The following is a 21902-nucleotide window of genomic DNA, read 5'->3' on the forward strand; positions in this document are numbered from 1 at the left end:
CAAAGTTTAAAACTCTGGCGCTCAAGGGCCAGTTCTGTTTGTGCATTAGTAACAAACAGAACTGGACTCTGGTACATTAGTAACCTTACGTTGGGTGCACCAACTGGCTAGCTTTAGCCAGTCTGCAGCTTCTGCTGCCTCTGCAAGCCTTTTGCAACCCACTTAAAATATAGTTGCTCTTTTTCTTATTGTTTCTGTGTTAATTTTTATCCCACACAATACTGTTCAATGCAGATGCAATAATGATAATAATAATAATAACAATATTAATAATAGTAATATTCTCAATGTGATGAAAGTGATCCTGACTGAAACATAGATGCTTTGGATTTAATGAAACACTTTCACAGATGTCTGCGGGCGAGATACTAATCTCCCTGTAAAACTGTGTGTGTGTGTGTGTGTGTGTGTGTGTGTGTGTGTGTGTGTGTGTGTGTGTGTGTGTGTGTGTGTGTGTGTGTGCGTGTGTAACCATTTTAATAATGCATTCCTGTGTGTACACAGACATGCTGAAGATCACGAACCTCAGGGCGAAGTTCATGAAGCTCCACACTCTGGGTGACAACCTGCTCGACTCCAGCGACGAGGTGAAGGATAAGTACTACTACGCCCTCTATGACATGGTCGTCCGGGGAAATTGCTTCTGCTATGGGCACGCCTCCGAGTGTGCCCCAATTGATGGAGCGCCAACAAGTGCAGAGGGCATGGTACGTCACACAGGCATATAAAGAAAAGGCGAGAAACACCATTTTTGCCATTTTTAAATCTAATTTAAACTTATTCTGCTCAGGCAGACCATGACACAAAGTAATAACCTAAAAGAATTAATTTAATGATGAAACAAGCATGCAATAAGTCTAATAAATTGGATCTCATGGTGTTTATCAGTGAGTTACGGAAGAGGATTAGGGCCACGGGAAAATAAAAAAGTGGGCACATCTTTTTTTCTTGCTTTCCAGAATTCTGAGAAAAATGTCAGAATTCTGAGATTAAAGTCAGAAACGTTGGAATCAGAATTCTGGGGGGAAAGTCAGAATTCTTTTTTTGTCAGAATTCTGACTTTTTTCTCAGAATTCTGACTTTAATCTCAGAATTCTGAGAAAAAGTCGGAATTCTGACAAAAAAAGAATTCTGACTTTTTTTCTCAGAATTTTTTTTTGTCAGAATTCTTCAGCAGAATTCAAAGAAAAAATTAATTAATTATTTTTTGTCAGGATTCCAACTTTTTCCTCAGAATTCTGACTTCAATCTTAGAATTGTGACTTTTTTGTCCGAATTGTTTTTTAAGAATTGTGACTTTTTTCTCAGAACTCTAACTTTAATTTCAGAATTCTGACTTTTTTTTAGAATTCTTTTTTGTCAGAATTTTGACTTTAATCTTTGAATTCTGACTTTTAATTTCAGAATTCTGACTTTTCTTAGAAATCTTACCACTGGGGATGAGATGATGCGAGGAAGGTGTGTGAATTCAATTCATTTCTTTTAAGCACAACAACAGTTGCCTCAAGGCACTTTATATTGTGTGCTAAAGACCATAAAATACGGCTAGGAAAACAGAGTAAACCCGAGCAATTAGATGAGCCCCTACAAGCAAGTGCTTTGACAACAGTGGGAAAGAAAAACTCCCTTTTAGGAGGAAGAAACCTCCAGTAGAACCAGGCTATAATAATTTTGTCAAGCCTGAAATGTTAAAAAAGCACTTCAGTGCTGAAGAAACCTGATTCAGCTTCGTATATTTTAATAAACTGATATTAACAAATATATTTGGCTATCAGACATTTGTGGTGGTTAAATCAGTAATAAGCTATTACTGTATATGTGTGCGTGCGTGTGTGTGTGTGTGTGTGTAGGTCCATGGCCGGTGCATGTGCAATCACAACACTGAGGGTTTGAACTGCGAGCGCTGCCAAGACTTTTATCACGATTTGCCTTGGAGGCCTGCTGAGGGACGAAACACCCACGCCTGCAAGAGTAAGAACACAAACATGGAAAAGTCTGTCTACAGCTCTCAGCTCTTTAAACTCAGAGTAAGATCTCCACAAACATGATGACAGTACTGACAGCGAACAGGGAGACTGACAGTCAAAGAACGCTTAATTGATATGTGTAGGATAATGTTTTAATCATAAAGGAAGCAGTGAAACTTCCAGGGGTAAAAAATGGTTTGCGTATTTTAATTGAATGTAAACTTCTTACCCATTCACACACACATTCACACACACACTGGTGATGGCAAGCTACATTGTAGCCACAGCCACCCTGGGGTGCACTGACAGAGGCGAGGGTGCCGGACACTGGCACCACCGGGCCCTCTGACCACCACCAGTAGGCAACGGGTGAAGTGTCTTGCCCAAGGACACAACGACCGAGACTGTCGGAGCCGGGCTTGAACCGGCAACCTTCCGATTGCAAGACGAACTCCCAACTCTTGAGCCACGATCGCCCCAAATGCTGCACAGCAAGAAGGTCCTGAGTTCAATTCCATCATCAGGCTGGGGTCTTTCTGTGTGGAGTTTGCATGTTCTCCCCGTGTTTGCGTGGGTTCACTCCGGGTACTCCGGCTTCCTCCCACCGTCCAAAGACATGCAACTTGTGGGGATAGGTTAATTGGATAATCCAAATTGCCACTAAGTTTGAATGTGCGAGTGAATGGTTGTCTGTCCCTGTGTGTTGGCCCTGCGACAGACTGGCGACCTGTCCAGGGTGTACCCCGCCTCTCGCCCTATGACAGCTGGGATAGGCTCCAGCGCCCCCCGCGACCCTGAAAAGGATAAGCGGAAGCGAATGGATGGATGGATGTAAACTTTTTAATTGGTAGTAAAGTTATGAAAACACTGAAAATGTGAACAGGAAATGTGCTCTTCTGTTTTCAAAGAAAACTCAAAGTCTACGTTTCACTTTCCTTCTTTCTCAGAGTGTGAGTGTAACCAGCACTCCACGTCGTGCCACTTTGACCTGGCCGTGTACGTGGCGTCCGGCAACGTGAGCGGAGGCGTGTGTGACGACTGTCAGCACAACACGCTGGGCCGACAGTGCGAGCAGTGCGCGCCGTTCTTCTACCAGCACCCCAGCAGAAACCTGAGGGACCCAAACGTCTGTGAACGTAGGTCACTGCTACGCAACTGCAGTTCAGTCTATCATGAGAGAAAACATGAAAACATCTGTTATAAAATCAGAGTAAAGAATTTGTAAGTTTGGAATAAGCTGCAAAAAATCTACTAAATTGTCCTTAGTGATATCAGAAGTGATGCTACAAACTACATCCTGCTACATATGATATATTTTTGATATCTTTGGCATATTGAGCCTTATACTGTGTATTAAGGCGCTGAATGTTTTCCTGGTGCACTAACTGGTGTCCATTCCTTTTTTAATCTCTTTAATGTCTTTTTCTTCTCTCTAGCCTGTAACTGCGAGCCTTCCGGTTCTCTGGAGGGTGGCCTGTGTGACCCGAGGACAGATGTGATTGCCGGGCTGATCTCAGGTCAGTGTCGGTGCAAAGCCAATGTGGAAGGAGAGCGCTGCGACCACTGCAGACAAGGACACTACGGGCTGGGACAAGGGCCACATGGCTGCCTGCGTAAGTCAGATTATACGCTTTCTTATGAAATCGTATTAAAGCAAAGGTTAACACAAGGAGATGGAAACAAAATGCTACAAAATAAAGTGAGTTAATTCGTAATTAAACCCTGAAAAACCGAGCAAACCTTAAACTAAGGTTAAGGTTGTTGGTATGTTGGTGAAAACTCTAAATATGTCGATGGTCCCAGATCCAGATGAATGGGAGGTTAGATCAGGAAGGGCATCCTGTGCAAAATCAGCCAAATCACACATGTGAATCCATCTGCTGTGCAAATAATAATGCAGCACAAAGTTCTTACTTCCTGTATAATCTATAGAGAAGTCCCTCTACATTTTAAAATTCAAATAGATCATAGTATATTAAATATACCCTAATTTCAGCATGTTAATATGTACATTTGTGGAATTTTAGGATAAAAAAATTGAAGTGATTTGGTTCGAGGAAGACAATAATAATAAAATATCATAGTAATACCACAGAACTTCAAAGGAAAATAGACACAAACATACTCAGTATAGATAAACATACAGTAACTACAGTCAGACAGGCTGATGCAGTTTATCCTGTTGCTTTGTTTTGCGTTTTGGCAGCTTGTACCTGTAATCCGCTGGGAATGCTGCCAGGAGGAAAGCCGTGTGATTCAGACACAGGACGCTGCTTCTGCAAACGCCTCGTCGAAGGACACAACTGTGATCAGTGTCGGGTACGGATCCACGCTCACTCTGGATACCTTCCTCTCTGCCTTAGTGCGCTTATTACTCATAAACATCTGCTTTCTGCTTTTACAGCCACAGCATTGGGGTCTGTCCAATGACATGGATGGCTGCAGACCATGTGACTGTGACCAGGGCGGGGCTGTCAACAATGAGTAGGTGTAATTAATGATATTAAAAACATCTGTGTTTAGTTTTAGTAATATGACAGGTAAGTGGGTCATTTCATGCCAGCTGACCAAATGTTTCCTTCATCACAAAAATGTTTTGAGCATAAAATGACCCTTAATTTTTGGAAAAATGTCCAATAAAGCAGTTTTCATATAAGTCTGCAAACAGGCTTTTTCACTGCTGTAAAGTAAAGCGTTTTGTGTCTTTGGGATTGGCTTGTTTTTTAAGACAGCCTCAAGTGGCCAGGTTAGGAACTGCAGTTTATGGTTGCATATTTTCACCTCCAGAAGTTTCTGTTTGCATGTGACTCAGGCCACTTCTTAACCAAAGTGAAGGTCTATGCTAGACAGATGCATGTTTCTATATTAGTTATTTTTTATTAAAATACATTTTACATTTGTACATGGAGGCAAGAAGAGATTACCATTGACCATTAAATAGAACAGCTCCTGCAGAAAGATGTGCAGCTGTTTTGCCTCTAAAGAAGAAAGATGTCTAACAGGAAGCAATGAAATTAATGGAAGATCTCACCATTTTCATTAAATTATAAACAAGGAAAAAAATAGTTTAAGCATGTGGATGTGTAAAACTTTGTCTTTCTTTTTCCGACCTGCCATCTCTCCACAGCTGCGATCCTCACACAGGACAGTGTGTGTGCAGGGAGCACATGTTCGGGCGCCGCTGCGATCAGGTCGAGTCCGGCTACTACTTCATGGCTCTGGATCACTACATATACGAGGCAGAGGACGCCAAGCGCGGCCCTGTGAGTGTGTTCACATCGGCTTGTGGTGCTTTTTTTTCCCTCCAGATTTGTGAACGTTTGTTTCCCCATCAGGGCGTGACGCTGGTACCTCGGCCCTATCCTGAAGGTCGGAGTCCTACGTGGACTGGTATGGGCTTCGTTAATGTGCCAGAAGGAACCTATCTAGAGTTCAGCATCGACAATATTCCCGAGTCCATGGACTATGACATCCTTATACGCTATGAGCCACAGGTAACACAAATGATTTGCATATTTCAGAGTCGGTTATTGCTCCATGGCGTTTTGAAAGAACCTTTGTCACTAACTTTTTATGGTTTCTTTCTTTACTGAACATTTTCCTAAAGTTTGGTCGAATATTTTTGCGTAATCTTTTGAGCAGGCAGACAAACAGGCAGAAAACTCGTGCAAACGTCAATCTCCTGTCCTTTCCGTCATTAATTAAATGAAAATATTCTCTACATAAACCCTGAGTTATCTAGTTCATCAATAAGTGTTGATAAATATGAAGTATGTGACAGCTGTTTGCCAACTGGAATACCATTGTTTAGAGAAATATCTAATCAGCCAATCACATGGCAGCAACTCAGTGCATTCAGGCATGTGCTCGAGATGACCTGCTGAAGCTCAAATTTAAGTTACTTTCAACATGACATGGTTGTTGGTGCCAGACGAGCTTCTCAGAGTATTTCACAAACTGTCGATCTACTGAGATCAGCAGTACACTGCACAGCCATCTCTAGAGTTTACAGAGAACGGTCCGAGTAAGAGGAAACATCCAGTGAGCGGCAGTTCTCAGAGGAGGATTGCCAGACTGTTTCAAGTCGAAGGCAACAGTAACTTAAAAAAAACACTCGTTACAACCAAAGTATGCAGAAGAGCATGTCTGAATACTACAGCAGCAGAAGACCACACCGGGTACCTCTCCTGTTAGCTAAGAACAAGAAACTAGGGCAATAATTCATTCACCAAAGTTGGACAGAAGATTGGGAAAAACTTTGCCTGAATGCCAACTATCTCTTTTTCATGAAACATGTGACACAGGGTAGCCTATGGACAGTTTATTTGAATAAATACACTCAAACAGAAACAAAGACGGAGGAACGATGAAGGAATACCACATGTATGTTTGTTTGTCGACAGCTACCGGAGCAATGGGAGGAGGTGAACATCCAAGTGCAGCGCCCCGTCTTCAACCCTCCAAACTACTCCAGTCACTGCAGTAACTCTTTCCAGAGCGGAGACCAGCAGTCGATCTCTCTTCCACCTGGATCCAGGTAAAACATTCATTTACTGTACACTGAACATGCTCACACAGACACATAAACTAACTCTGTGTGTGTGTTTCAGACATGTGTTGCTGGTGAGGCCGGTGTGTTTTGAGAAAGGGCTGAACTACACGATCCAACTCAATCTGCCTCTCTACTCGTCAGTCAGCACCGTCCAGAACCCGTACACACTCATCGATTCGGTATGTGGCTTTGCACACAAACACACACCTGTTCAGACAGGTCCTGCCTGTACTCCAGGACCTGTCCTGCTCAGATTGTACGGCTCTCTTGAAATGTAAAAACTTAAGACCACGGACACTCATTTTCTAAAGCAGTTGCTTTAGGAACATTTCATGTCCTTCCAAGCCAGTGAAAGCTCCAACTGTTGGTCCATAGTGGCCCTCAGTAGCTCCTTACGCTCTTCTCTGTTTTTAAAGGTGGTGCTGATGCCCCGTGTCAGAGAGCTAGAAATGTTCCACGGAGACGTGGGAGAGCAAGCATGGGATACGTTCCAGCGCTATCGATGTCTGGAGAACAGCCAGAGCATCATAAAGAGCCCCATGACCGACATCTGTAAACAGTACATCTTCAGTGCCTCTGCCTTGCTGCACAAAGGAGCCATGGGTGTGTAGTTCATCTTCATCTTCAGAATCTGAAGATGTTAAAAATTGTTCCTGCTTCCACTCTCATCACCTTTCCCCTCCAATCTCATCCCTCAGCTTGCCAGTGTGACCCTCAGGGTTCACTCAGCTCCCTGTGTGACCCCAGTGGCGGTCAGTGCCAGTGCCGACACAACATCGCAGGCAGGAACTGCGACCGTTGCGCCCCGGCTACCTTCCTGTTCGGCCCCGCCGGCTGCAGACGTGAGTGCAGCTGAAGTTCAATGCCGACGTGTTCATCTTCAGTTTAAATGTTTTCTTTAATCCTAATCCCTTCACCCCCACAGCTTGTAACTGTGACCCTCTGGGCTCTGTCAGCCCCTTGTGCCACGAGGCCACCGGCCACTGCGAGTGTGTTTCAGGGGCCACGGGTCGCCAGTGTTCACACTGCCTGCCGGGCTTCTGGGGCTTCCCTCATTGCCGACCGTGCCAGTGTAACGGCCACAGCGAGTACTGCCACCCTCAGACTGGAGAGTGTCAGGGCTGCAGAGACTTCACCACCGGACACCACTGCGAGAGGTGAGGATGTGAATGTAGATGCAGTGGTGGTAGCTTAAATCTGCTAATACTAGTGAGGTAGAGACAGATATTATAGAGATTCAACATAAAAGAATTAGTATAATAGCTTTTCAAGGGCCTCAAAACTCATTTCCTTGGTCAAGGAAAAAGGGAGATTTAACCATTAAACCCCAATGTGTGGAAAGGAGTGTAGATGTCTAAAAAAAAAAAGGTGGCAACATATAAGGACAGCAGAAGATAGCATTTCTTAGCCCACAGTATTTGTCAAATTTGAATTAAAGATGAGAACAATAAGCACAAGCATCAGTTACAAAAAGAACAGGACAAAAAACCTGACTTCCTCAGTTAATTCAGTTTTCTGTCATTTATCCCTGTAAACCCTGAACCATTAAAGAATTACCAGAAAATTCAATTTGACCGTGTTTATGGGTTATAAACACTGTTATTAGTGAGTGTTTATTGAACCTTCTTACAGAGACTATTTTCTAGAAATGAAATTTATATATTCTTGTGCAGTTTCATTGCTTAGAAAAGTTAATTGTGCATTTTATTCCGTTTTTTTAGGGAAAAAAACACTCCAATCATGCAGAAATCTTAAAAAACTCACAAAATCTTACGCATCAAATATGACACACTTGGCATTACAGGGTTGAAAATAAAAGAATAAACGTTTCATTTGGGTTTTTTTCTTGCGTAACACTGCTAGTGATGAAGACACTTCAAATAAAACTTCCATTTCCTTTTTTTGCCGTTCATAATTTAAAGTTTCAGGTTGTTATCTCAAGAATTTGGCCTATTAACTCAAACTTCTGAGAAAATGACCTGAAAATAAAGAAATCCTGAAATTTCTAGTTAATAAATCAAAATGTTCAGTTATGGATGGCAACATTTTTATTTTATATTATTTATTTAGTTTTTGAGCAGCAGAAAGAGGCTTATAAAGATTATTATTATTATTATTATCATTATTATTATTATTATTATTATTAAGTTGTCTGAGGAAAACTGCACAGTGCTGGAGTTGTGGATCTGCAAGCCGCTTTGCAACCCATCCAAACCCAGCTCCTTCTCTCCTGTGTTGAACTGAGTCTATCCGATGTAATTTTAAGGCAAAATTATATGAATGCAGCTATATGGGACGTTGCAGTTTGGGCAGACATTTCTTCAGTACTCAGGTGTCTCTCAGAAACAGTTGATTTTTACTAACCTTTTCCTTCCAGATCTAAACTGAAGGATCCATTAACACCTTTTCTTCTGCTACCAGGTGTTTGAGCGGTTACCATGGTGACCCAGAGCTGGGTTCAGGCGGATACTGTCGCCCTTGTATGTGTCCTGATGGGCCACGCAGCAGACGCCAGTTTGCGGACAGCTGTTACCTTCTGCCTAATACCAATCAGCTGGTGTGTGTGTGCGGCCGCGGATACAAAGGCATGTAAACACAACACTTCACAGATTTGTTTTTATGTAAGCGGGGCTCAGGTGCAGTTTTTGTCAACATGTCTTCACGTCACACGCTCATCACAAGTACAAACACACTTCAGTAGTCTGTAATTAGCGTGCCAGACCTCAATCTTTAGATTCAAGAGGAAAAGAAAAGCAACAAACTTGAGGTCTCATGTACGATACCATACCAGCTGACTTGTCTCCTGCATCCCTTCCAGGTGTCAGGTGCGACGAGTGTGCCCCGGGTTACTTTGGGAATCCTCTGGTGCCCGGTGGGCGCTGCATGCCCTGCCAGTGCAACAACAACATCGACATGCACGACCTGGACTCCTGCGATGCTCGCACCGGCGCCTGTCTCAAATGCCTGTACCACACCCAGGGCGACGGGTGCCAGCACTGCAAACTGGGTTACTATGGCAATGCTACCACACAGAGCTGCAGGAGTGAGTACAGCTGAACATGATTCATCATATTTATTGTTATCCAAAAATATATTTGTTAGTGCTTCCTGTGTGTAATGCCGGTTTCACTTTCCTGCTAAATAATTGTAGCCACAGCCAGAAGGAGGCCAGTACACATCCTCCCAGTCTTGGTGCATGTGATTACAGTGACCTCTGACTTTTGTAGTAGTTGTATCAGTAAATTGGCAAGATGTCGTCCTAATTTGGGTACCGTATGGCCGTTAGCTTTTACTTTATCTAAGTTAGTCTGACCATTTGGGACGAAAAAATGTTGTCCCCCACTTCATGTAAGCTCAGTGCCAGCTATAGACCAGGGGCGTTGAACTCCAGGCCTCGAGGGCCGGTGTCCTGCAGGTTTTAGATATCACCCTGGGTCAACACACCTGAATCAAATGATTAGTTCATGACCAGGCTTCTGGAGAACTTTGAGAAATGTTGAGGAGGTAATTTAGCCATTTAAATCAGCTGTGTTGGATCAAGGACACATCTAAAACCTGCAGGACACCGGCCCTCGAGGCTTGGAGTTCGACACCTGTGCTATAGACTGTATTTAAAAGATAGACACAGTCAAAGTAGTGTCTGCCATTGGATTGTGGACGACCTTTTTTCTGAGTTTAGCATTTGGATCGTTGCCATCTTCTTTTTGTGTATCCAAAAGTGATCATCATGAATACATTTGGACCTAATGGTAGAGTGGTTAGCATATTTACTTGGTAACGAGAAGGTTGCTGATTTGATTCTAGCCAGAGCCTCAAATCCCCTTTGTGGTTGGATCAGGTAGCAACCCCCTGTGACAAAGGAGCAGTCAAAAGCAGCTAAACTGGACCCAGACTGTTGGAATAGTTAAATCCGCAGAAGTTCAATTTACCAGAGAATTTATGTCAAAATGTAAAGGTGGACGTTTTAAAATTGGAGTCTGTTGTGGTTTCTTGTGTGACATATTGCGAGCATTGCTTGAGAATTCGTCACATCCAAAATAGCGAATTGGATATTGGACAAAGAAGGTGCTGCACCAAATCCTCCTCATGATTGCTTTGGTCACTTGTAATTTTAAAGTTGGGGACTTGACTACAAACACTTGCTGATTTCTTGCTGTAAAAGCAGCTAGTCTATGTTAACAAACATAGACAGATCTCAAATATCCATCTAGCCAGTAAATTTCCCATAATTCTGCGGTGCATCTTTCTTGTTTCTTTCTTTCTTCACTCCGCAGAGTGCACGTGTTATTCAGTAGGGACGATTCCTTATGCCTGTTCGTCCCCCGATGACTGTCAGTGCGACCAGCGCAGTGGCCAGTGTCCCTGCCAGCCCAACGTGGTCGGTCAGCACTGCGACCGCTGCGCTCCAGATACGTGGAACCTCACCAGCGGGACGGGCTGCCAGCGCTGCGACTGCGATCCTGTCCACTCGTTCAAATCCTCCTGCAATGAGGTGAGGCAGACTGTGTTTATAACCATATTTTGTCCTTTAACACTATCATGCAGTAACTTTTGGGTAAGCCTTTTAACTTTTAGAGACATTTTAGGTGATGAAATCTAAAACTTGTGCTCAGTTGCTTGGTGTGAGCCACCTGGAGCACAAATACCACTAGAAATTTTTATTTCTGGTAGGATTATCCATACCAAGCAGGTCAATGCCAGATGAATGGTTTCCCTGCTCAGATTTTTCCTGTATCTGCCAGGCTGGATGTATGTATAAAGATATACGAATGGGTATTTATAGTAACAGTTGGGAAAAGAACCGGAGCAAACAGTGTGGACGGAAACATGTGGATATGTATCCAAGGACAGTATTGACATTTCAGGAGAACAAAAAATCTAAACTCCAGTTAATTAAGTAATGAAACCCCCGCACCATCGTCTCAGCAGCTACTCCAGTTAACTCTCTCTGAACACGATCTGAAATGAACCACAAAATCCTGTCCATCTATGAGCTGCTGTTTCCAAACTTTCTCTTACATAGTGTTGGGGATTGGTTTTCCCAAACCCCCACACTGTAGGGTGTGACCATCCCAACAACTTCAAGTAGTTTTTGATACTGTATATGGACTCCAGCTGTTTAGGACCTGCTTCTCTCCTCTCACATGTAAAGAACTGATGACACTCACTCACACGAAACATTCAGCTTTCTGTGTTTACTGGCTTCATTCCATCGGAGGAAGGAAGTCTCGGAATACACTGTGGAATGACACAGGAATTTTCTTTCCTGGCAGGAACAAATTCTGCCAAACTTCAAAGCTTTATTGTGTCTGCATCGGAGAGAAGAGCTTTGAAGTTTATTGAACGCTCTGACCTGATCGCTGTGTTTTTTGCGCTGCCTGCAGGTTACAGGACAATGCATGTGCAAGCCCGGTTTTGGTGGCCGGATGTGCCGGGAGTGCAAAGAGCTCTTCTGGGGGAATCCAGAGGTCAAATGTTATGGTAAGATATCACCACCACCCAAATGCAGGACCAGAGAGTCAAACATTTGAAGGTCAGCCAGTCTGCTAGGGAGTATACAAGAAAGAACTCGGTGAACTACTTTAAATATGACAGAAAAATGCAAACAAGAAACCATCAGGAACTCTGGGATATCCCTGGAAAGTTTCATGTCAGTGAGAACAAGACTATCTGGCAGCTGGCTGTGGGAAACAGGGGGGTGGATGCATATAGCAAGAATACCAACAGGGTAACAGGTGAGACAAACTGAGCACAGGAGAAATTAATTACTACTAAAATAATCCCGGTTACTTAGTGAGTCTGACCCACCAACATATTTATTTACTCAGAATTTTATACAAACATACAGAGCCCATTGTAAAATGTAAAAGGATATTTCAGTAACTTACAGGGAAAATGTAGAAACTATGTCTCGTTTTTTAAAAGAAAAACTTGACTGTATTAACTAAAATTCAGTGTAAAAGTCTTTTGACTGCTGGTAGACACTGACATGTTCAAAGTAATGCTCAGGTGTTGAGTAGCTTGCTGGTGGTCGGTTTTTAGTTGTTTAAGATGGACAGCGGCACTATTAGAAATATGATCAGGAACAATAAAGACACATTTTATCAGTTGTAAGAAATTGGAAGTCCTCTTGTTTTTAATGGCAACGTGGGAAGAATGGAGAGGCTCTGTTTTTATGTGCTTTTCCTGAACGAGACATTTAACAGGCATAATATCAACTAACAACAGATGGAAACTAAACAAGTAGGTCCAAGAACCGAGCCCTGTGGGACTCCACATCTTATTAGATCAGCTGATGAAATAAAGTTGACCGCAGTGACTCTGAATACTCTACAGGTGAAGTAGAAGTAGGATGAGACCCATTTGAGTGCCTTTCTGCTTTGGTCAGCCTCATTCCTAAGTCTCTTGAGGGAAATGCTACGGTCAACTATCAAATGCTGTAGTAAGGCCTAGTAAAAGCTTTATCCTCCTGTTTCTGCTCCTCCTTACTTTAGAGGTCACCATGGTGGATCACCTTCCTCCATCTCACCCTGTTTCTACCATCTCCTTCTGTCACACCAACCTTCACCACATTCATGAATCTCCTCTGAGGCTCATTTCCTCCTCCCTGGCAGCACCAATATGTCTACTATCCCTCCTCTGCACATGTCCGAACCATGTCAGTCTTTCCTCTCTGACTTCACCAGTTAAAATAAGAACAGTAAGATTACCTGAAATTGAAGCCAAAGTAAAGCGGTTTCTGTACTGCCAGAGAGGTTGTTGTCTTTCATTACCTCTACGAGCTGCTTTATAACCACTTTCTCAAGAATTCTTGGAAGTGGGGGTAATTTGGAGACAGGATTGCAGATATGGGGCCGTGTTGGTTGGGTAAAATAGCCTGGGACATGGACAGATCAAAGGGCTCCAACTTCAAAAACCTGCCTGTGCAACTTAGATGAACTTGTGTCAAAAACGTTTGTTTCTAAAGCCCATTAAAAAGAAAAACACCCTCAGTGGACCAAAGTGCTGTAGGGATTATACAAAATATATATATGATATACAGTCACTAAATCAACAATGAATATATGTTAAGATCAAATAAAAACAAAGTGAGTAAGATAAACGGCAGGCTACCCTGCTCAATTAGTCGTGAAAGCAAGCAGGAAGAAATCGTTTTTTAAAAGTGGTTTAATGTGTTGAGACTGAGCTCAAGACTGAGCTGTGAAAAACAGATTCTTCCAAAGATTCTGGAGTTTGTTTCAAGTAAACCTGTGTGGGACACAAGTGCAGTAAAAAACTACCCGATGAACACAATGAAGTATTTCATGGTGAAGCAGACAAATATTCGGAGGTTAGCGGCACCCTGAAGCAGCATCTAGTCTAGAAACTACTCCGAAATTCATCATATCAGCTTGTTTTTGCCGCCCCCAGGTGGTACGTACGGTCTGATGGTACGGTGCTTATTTTTCCTTTGCCTTTTGTGAAGTTTTTGTAGCTCTAAACATCTCACAAGCTTATATAACTTTCTAGCAGCCTTTTTGCCTTCTGCGCCACAGAAAGGGAAACTTAATGAGGCTCCAGCCCCTCTGAGACCCTGAACAGGGAAGGAGTTAAGAAGGACATGCCACTGTGGCCTTGTTTTTATTTTTATCAGTATTGTCTTCACACTGCAGACCTTCAGTCTTACGCTGAGCACCAGCAATACCCTCACTTCTATTTCAGCACGTTGGAGCTAAACCATCACTATTCTAATACTTCCTGATGTGTCCTTGTGGTTGGATCTTAGTATTCATGTTCTCACAGGATGTTATTCTTGTGACTCAGTGGGAGACCAGCAGCGATAGCTTTGAAATGGTTCCCAGATGATTCGGCTTACTCCGACAGCAGTTACGTGTCGGTAGCACTCAGTCAGCCGGGTTGGCGCTCAGCTTTGTTTTTGGATCCTGAAAATTTTTATTGTCTGCGAAACAAACTGCCGAAGAGTCGATCTGCAGTAAAGTGTCCCACAGTAGCTGGCTCACCCTCAGAGAAAGAGAGAGCAGCAGGGGCAGCTGGATCTGGGAATGACCTCTTCTCATGAGAAACAGATGTTCTCCAGAATTCCCAGGCTTCCCATTTTCGCCACGGACAAACACACAGAGGAAACAGGAATATGAAATATTCCCATTGAATTCTCTGATGGTCTTTTAAGCCTTGAAAGCAGCTGGACTTCACCTCCTTTCTGCACAGATGATGAAATAATGCACCAATTTACAGGAACACTGTGGCCTCCTCAGTGAGGAGTGTTATATGTATATGTTGTATGCAGATAAAAAAAAACGCCTCAGATTTACAAGTGTCAGCGGTTAAAATGTCTTTTTAATATAATAGTAGTGTAGCTTTTCTCAATTAGTAACCAATAATCACCATTTACATTCATCCATGACTGTGTTTCTGCAGAAAGATGTAACAATTCAACCTCATTAAACCAGAGCCTCACCTTCTGTTGCATAAATCACACAAATATAACCCCAAAAGGTTTGGACGCTCACTGCATAAAATAAAAATAAAAACCAGAAAATCTCATTTATACACAGTAGAATATTGAAAAACATACCACATGTTTAAACTGAAAAAATGTACAATTTCAAAGCATCCCCTCTTCTTTTTACAACAGTCCACAAACGTCTGGGAACTGAGCAAACCAGCAGTTCTCATCTGAGGGAGGATTCCAGCTGCTCAGCAGTCCTCAGTCTTCTTCTTAGTTTTTTTTTCTTGATTACAAATTCCAGACTTCAAACTGAGCATTGATATCAAGCTGTATGATCCCTCTCCTCTTTAGTCTAGAGGATGCGGGGTCCATGTTTTCCAAGAAAGAATTTAAAATTTCAGTTCGTCTGACCTCAGCTTTCCACTTTTACTCAGAGAAGACAGCGGTGTTTCTGGATCATGCGCACATGTGGCTTCTTCTTTGCATCACAGAGGCTGGATTTATAGATGGCACAGAGAACTGTGCTCATGCAGTGATCTCAGTAATGACAGAATCATGTCTGTTTTTTAATGCAGTGCTGTCTGAGGGCCTGAACACCACAATCCAGTGATTTTTGGTCTTGTCTCTTGCGCACAGAGATTTCTCCTGATTTTCTGAATCTTCTGATGTTGTTATGACATAAACTGTAGATGACAAGATATTCAAAGTCGTCATGATTTTACCTTGAGGAATGTTATTGTAAAATTGTCGGACAATTTGTAGGCAGTTTTTTTGCAGATTGGTGAACCTCTGTCTGTCTCTAAGATGTTCTTTTTTGTCAGCGTTAATCTCATTAAAATTATGGTAACGGCATAACCGCATTAACGCGGCAAATGTCCGTTAGCGAGTTAGCGCGGATCGCCTCGTGCGTGGGGCTGCACGGCAAGATTAAGGAGATTAACGCTGACAGCACTAGTTCTTTTTAAAGTGAATTGGTTGCAAAAATGCTCCTCAAGCATTTTTTTTTGCTCCCTTTTTCTCTGAGACATACTGCCATCAAATGTTTCATGAAATAATCAAATGTCTCAGTTTAGACATTTGATATGTTCTCTATGTTCTAAGTACAGGAACACTGATGGGGAATATCTGTCAGACTGTTTTTTCCTTCTTTCTGACACATGATATTCCTTTTTTTCCCCCCATGGAGCGACCGAAACCTGACCTTCGAGGTCATATTCATGTCCAAGTTTATTTACTGAAACCATTTGAGGTTAAATAAACTTTAAGTGACTTACTTCCCAAGGAGACAAAAACTTGAAGATGTTTTTTTTGGATTATGAGGGCTGCGCGTAACTTACATGTTTTTACTGTTTTTATTGTTCTGACATTATAAAACTTAAAGTTGAAGGTTAGTTCTAAACACTCAGCAAGAAGGTCCTGGGAAGGTTGCGTCCTCCTCGTGTCTGCATCGGTTTCTCTATGTAAGGTTAACTGCCATTGGTTAACTGCAACAGATTGGTGACATGATTTGAGTCTGCCCTGCCTCTCGCCCTTTAACACCAGCAGGAACAGTGCAGAAAGAAACACTGCTATGTTTTTACCTTTATTTAAGTCCCTATCGCATTAAATCTGCTTCAGTACTGCATTAAAACTACAACAAATACAGAATATAAAACTTGATATACAAACACAAACAACAAAAAACTGTTATTAATTAAACATTTGGGTTGTTTCACCCTTGGGAGTCGTTTTTTTAGTTGGCGTCTCCACCTTCCTGTGTGTGTTTCTAGCTTGTGACTGCGACCACCGGGGGATCTCCAGTGAGCAGTGTCATCGTGCCACAGGGCAGTGTACCTGTGTGGAGGGCGTGGCGGGCCCCCGGTGCAACGAGTGTGCTAGGGGTTACCACGGTGAGTTCCCTGACTGCAAACCCTGCCACAAGTGCTTTGCGGCTTGGGACACCGTGGTCGAGGAGCTGACCAACCAAACTCGCCGACTGGAGGCCAAAGTGAACGAGCTGCAGACTGTCGGAGCGACGGCGCCGTACAAAGAGTTGATTGGAAGTCTCGAGAGAAACTCCAAGGCTGTCAGAGACATCTTGGAGAGCAACGCCGCCACGGTGAAGCTGGAGCAGATACAGGAGCTGATGCATCAGATAACGTATGCACACCACCAAACAGAGGCTTACTTGGGGTTGTAGCAAGCAACTGGTGTTTATTGTTTCACTGTGCTTTTAGTGGTGTGATGTCCTATCTCAATGGAAAGCTCAACACAACCGAGGAAGCCTTGGAACTTCTTCAGAGTGATGCAAATGCCACCGATGCAGACTTAGACGTGCTGACTGTTGAGGCAAACCAGTTGGAGATGAGCGTCCAGAGGCTGAGACAGCAGGTGGACGACGCCAAGAACGCCAACATACACGGTGAGAAATCAAGTGCTTCAGCCTAAAGCTTCACTCTTAGACCTTTACAGCTTAGCCAAGACAGAAAGTCGGCACGTTTTAATCGGTACATCAGTACTACATTTCCGTCCAGCCCTGTTTCACTGTTCCCTAACTTTACTGCTTCCAGGTGCCCTGGAGACTATTACTGCTGCGCACATGCAGTCTAGGATGGCAGAGCAGCGCACCAATGCTTCTACGAGCGACCCTGGCAACACAGTCAAGCAGTCAGTTGCAGTACGGAAAGCCACGGAGGACAAACTGAGCAGCACGAAGAAGGAATTTGACCGAAAACAACAGAGAAACATGCAGAAGCTGGACAAGCTGTCCAAAGAGCTCGATAAATTTAGCCTGTCTTCACTAAATGAAAAGGTGAGAACACGGGAAGATCGCATCTGTCTATCACACGTTCACCTTTGTTGGTAATTCTGTCTTTCTCTGTAGATTTGTGGTGGAGCCTCTGAAGGTGATGATGGCTGCTCCACCTGTGGCGGGTTGGGCTGCACCAACGAGGATGGAGCGCCTCGCTGTGGAGGAGAAGAGTGTGGAGGCGCTGTCACAACCGCTCAGACGTCTCTCAATTCAGCCAGTGAGCTGGAACAGGCGATCCTAGAAGCTATGCAGGAGGTAGACAAGCTCTCCAGGATGGTAAGTGAACATGGTCGTCGTGTTATAATGTGGAACACCTGCAGGTGGATGTGAGACAGGTAACCTGGACCTGTGTGGACACTCTGCTCAGGTGTGGGAAGCGAACATCCGAGCAAACGAAGCCAAAGCGAACGCTCTGGAGGTGCTGATCAAATCCAACCAGAGCAAAGAGAGAGTGGAGCAGAGCAACGAGCAGCTCCGCAACCTCATCAGGGAGATTCGAGATCTTCTCATGAGTGAGTTTCTCCTGTACACGTCTAGTCTTCACAATGTGTAAAAATTTATGCACGTTTCTTAAAATAAAACGGTTCATTTATGTTTGGTCTGCGTTTATCCAGATGAGAAAGCAGACGCGTCCGTTATCGAGGCCTTGGCAAACGAGGTTTTGGCTCTGGAGATGCCGACGTCGGCCGAGAAGCTTCAGAAGCTGACGGACGAGATCAGGGAGAAGGTCACCACTCTGACCAGTGTGGAGACGATCCTCAGTCGGAGCGCGGAGGATGTCATGGCGGCCGAGTCGCTGCTGAAGGAGGCTAAGGCTGCAAGGTAACACGTGACGACTGACAGGATGGAAAACAGGAGGAACGGGATAAAAAAATTCAACATGAAAAAATCTTTTTTGCAGTCTTACAGGTGGCAATATTTTTGCTTTCTTCTGTAATTGTTGTAAACATTTTCTTGGACTACGAGCCAAATGCAGGACATCAGAGGCAGGTGATTGGTCAAAATCTAAATCCTTGTTACCACTTTGAGCTCAAACACAGGAGGTCAGTCAGTGAAGCGGTCAGCGAGCAGCCAACTGCAAATTTAAAATGTGAAAAACAAGCTGTTTTAGCTCCTCCCCCTTTGAACTGACATTCTTCTGATTGGCTGCCTCTGACAGAAATGTGTAAATAAACCCATCTTTCTTTCTCCCTGTCTGTCAGCGAGAAAGCGTCTAACATGAAGGACACCGCAGAAGTAGTTAAGGCTGCCCTGGACGAGACCGACCGCGCTCAGAGCATCGCCATGGACGCCATTGAGTTGGCCCAGAACAACACCAAGGGCACCATGGACCTGCTGAACGCTGTACGGCTGACCTCAGTGATGATGCGGTTTGATTCAGTGACTCCGTTTACTGTTTCGGGATGACAAAAACAGCACAAAGTTCAAGAGATGGAGTCGTACGTTGTTGCCGTTTTAGAACGGTCTGCCATGTTTTCAGTAACAACTGACTTTAAAAACAATATTTCAGTCAGGAAACGCTCAGCTTTGATTTAGTTTAATCACAGTGATATAAAAATGTTTTATTGCTGTCGGGTGTTCGGACGTAATATTTTTATTTTAAAAAGCATTTTTAGTCTAAGCTATTAAAAATAAACATAAAAAAATAACAAATTAAATTAGAAACTTTGAAAAAATAAAAATAATATAGCAAACAAAAGTTGAATGTACGTAAAGGAAACTGACTTACTAATGCCTGACAACGCCACCCACAAAATAAATTATAAAGATACAAAAGGTATTCAAGTTTAACTAAAATTAAACTAAACTTGAAAGATTGAATGAGCTCCAAAAACTTCCTGAAACTGAACTGGATTCAGAAAAAATATTTACAACTAAAATAACCCAGTTTGGATCAACAAGTCACCAGCTACTTCTCTGGAAAATAGCCATCCCTCAGATCTGTGGATCACAGGAGGGTCCAAAGATTTTTAATAGCATCTGAAGTCTTTAGCTTTCCCCGATGATCATCAGTAATAAATATAGATGTTTAAAGATAACTTATTATTCTATATGAGTTCTGTGACCTTATATCTTATGCTATAGTTGGGTTTCCTTCCTGGCATTGAACAGGCTAAACTTTAGCCTGTTTTTTTAGCTGTGGTTGGTCAGAAGCTGCCAGCGCCACTCCTTTCATGTGAACACACAGGAGAAACTCTGGCTTAATAGGGATGAGATGCAGGTGAAATTAATGATGGTGGGATTAGCAGAAAGAGTATGAGGCAAACCCTGAACAGTTAAAAAGAAGAAGTGAAAAAGAAAAGACAAGATAAATCTGTGCATTTGTGCGTCAGGTGGAGTCGGAGACGGCCAAGTCGGAGCTGAAGCTCAGTAACACCACGGGCCGCCTGCTGCAGCTGGAGAGGGAGGTCGGCCTGCTGAGGCAGAACAACCTGGAGATGGAGGAGATAATGGTGTCGACTGAGCAGACGACGCAGCAGGCCAAACAGGACGCCGACGAAGCAGAGCAGGTCTCACAAACGCGCGCATCCGTGTTGGTTTGCATGTGAATCCACTCCTGCTGCAGTGCGTTTTTTTTGTGTGTGCAGGAGTTCAATGAGAGGCTGAAGGATAAATTCGCTGAGGTGGAGGACCAGGTGGAGGTTAATGGGGAGTCGGTGCAGCAGGCGAAGAGGAGGGCAGACGAACTGCAGCAGGAGGCCATAGAGCTGCTCAATCAGAGCAGCAGAAAGCTGGAGAGACTCAAAGGTGAACACTGTTCAGATAAATGTATAATAACTCTGTAGTTTTGTCTTCTGTTCTTTTAAATGAATGCATTTCTAACAAACAAGAAGGGAGTTTGCTCTCTTCCTGTTTGTTTAGATCTGTTTCTTTTTACATTATTGGATCCTCTCCCGTTAAAAAAATACACAGAAGCACATGAAATAATCTGCTACGAACCAGCCGACTGATCTTGAGTCAGTTTCTGAAGTATGATCAGATATATAAAAATTAAGAAAAAAATATTCCACTTGTGCAAGAAATTTAAACTGAGTTTTGTTTTTGTGTGGCGTTTTCAGAGTTAGAGGTCTCCTACGTGGACAACCAGCGCATCCTGGAGGCCAAAGCTAAAGAGCTGGCCGAGCTGGAGCAAGCCGCCCGCAACATGCTGGAGGAGATGAGCCGCAAAGTAGCGCTGTACAGCACCTGTTTGTGATGAAACCATCGCCGCCTTTGACTTTATTGACAGTGCCAAAGTGTCTGACGTACTGCTCCTACATGCCTGCTCCTTTTACGGCTGTTAAATAAAAACACTAATATATTTGACGTTGCCAAAAAATGTTTCAACGACAGAAAAAAAGCTTTAAAGCTGCCAAAGACCGTTAGTATTAAAGTAAGGAGTCCAGAAGGAAAGAAGCCATCATGACCTCGAAGCCAATATACCTGCATACGTTACTACAATCTGTGTTTAATTGTAACTAAATATCTATATTAAAAGGATTAACATTTCACATGTACTTAATAATCCAAAGATATCACTTGGACATGGTGCCTTAACAACCAGCCAATAATAAACCCGACTACAAGAAAAACACATGTCAGCTGGTCTTGTTTAATCTTTTGTGTTCTGGTAAAAAAACAACAACACTTTTTTCCCTATTATAAATAAATAAAGACCAGAGAAATGGGCTGCACAGCCACAAAGCCTGGAAGACTTGATGATAGAAGCAGCTGAATTACAAAGAAACCTTGAGGGAAAGCTGTGTCTGCACTTCTTTTGATGATCATAGTACAGACAGTTGGGTCTGCAAACATACACATAAGTGTTAGATTAAAACAACACTGTGTTTAGTTTACACCCAGGTTTCCAAAGTGTCACTACTGGAAGCATGAGGTGATACCAGGACCCTACAGAGGTCACACAGGTAGTCCATATATATGTTCAGATGTCAGAAGGTTTGCTGTATCTCGCAGCACAGTCTTAAGAGCAGGAAGGAAATTCCAGGAGATATGCAGGCACTCTAGAGTTACTCTACAGCCTTCCAAGAGGCCGCAGAAAGCCCCGAACCTATCAGCAAGCCCGCTATCTGCTCCTTTGTGCAAAGAGGAACAGGATGAGCAGAGCCAGAGCTACAAAATGACCTCCAGCAGGACAGTGGTGTG

General features: G+C 43.2%; 1 protein-coding gene across 1 annotated transcript in view; it reads left to right on the forward strand.

Annotated features, from left to right (window-relative positions):
• Positions 1 to 21335, forward strand: part of lamb1b (laminin, beta 1b) — a 31364-nt gene extending 10029 nt beyond the window's left edge. The window contains exons 7-33 of the mRNA XM_004573733.4: positions 505 to 707; positions 1851 to 1971; positions 2915 to 3103; positions 3404 to 3580; positions 4174 to 4286; positions 4372 to 4451; positions 5095 to 5230; positions 5303 to 5461; positions 6371 to 6504; positions 6578 to 6698; positions 6936 to 7122; positions 7218 to 7361; positions 7445 to 7676; positions 8941 to 9104; positions 9338 to 9562; positions 10794 to 11011; positions 11904 to 12000; positions 16738 to 17107; positions 17185 to 17369; positions 17518 to 17759; positions 17832 to 18035; positions 18127 to 18271; positions 18374 to 18581; positions 18962 to 19103; positions 20093 to 20269; positions 20348 to 20507; positions 20819 to 21335. Of these exons, the coding sequence (XP_004573790.3) occupies positions 505 to 707; positions 1851 to 1971; positions 2915 to 3103; positions 3404 to 3580; positions 4174 to 4286; positions 4372 to 4451; positions 5095 to 5230; positions 5303 to 5461; positions 6371 to 6504; positions 6578 to 6698; positions 6936 to 7122; positions 7218 to 7361; positions 7445 to 7676; positions 8941 to 9104; positions 9338 to 9562; positions 10794 to 11011; positions 11904 to 12000; positions 16738 to 17107; positions 17185 to 17369; positions 17518 to 17759; positions 17832 to 18035; positions 18127 to 18271; positions 18374 to 18581; positions 18962 to 19103; positions 20093 to 20269; positions 20348 to 20507; positions 20819 to 20955 (4670 nt within the window). The 3' untranslated portion in view covers positions 20956 to 21335. The remainder of the gene's footprint in view (positions 1 to 504; positions 708 to 1850; positions 1972 to 2914; positions 3104 to 3403; positions 3581 to 4173; positions 4287 to 4371; positions 4452 to 5094; positions 5231 to 5302; positions 5462 to 6370; positions 6505 to 6577; positions 6699 to 6935; positions 7123 to 7217; positions 7362 to 7444; positions 7677 to 8940; positions 9105 to 9337; positions 9563 to 10793; positions 11012 to 11903; positions 12001 to 16737; positions 17108 to 17184; positions 17370 to 17517; positions 17760 to 17831; positions 18036 to 18126; positions 18272 to 18373; positions 18582 to 18961; positions 19104 to 20092; positions 20270 to 20347; positions 20508 to 20818) is intronic.
• Positions 21336 to 21902: the final 567 nt, after the last annotated feature.

Source organism: Maylandia zebra, linkage group LG17, assembly GCF_041146795.1.
Source record: "Maylandia zebra isolate NMK-2024a linkage group LG17, Mzebra_GT3a, whole genome shotgun sequence".
Classification (NCBI taxonomy): domain Eukaryota; kingdom Metazoa; phylum Chordata; class Actinopteri; order Cichliformes; family Cichlidae; genus Maylandia; species Maylandia zebra.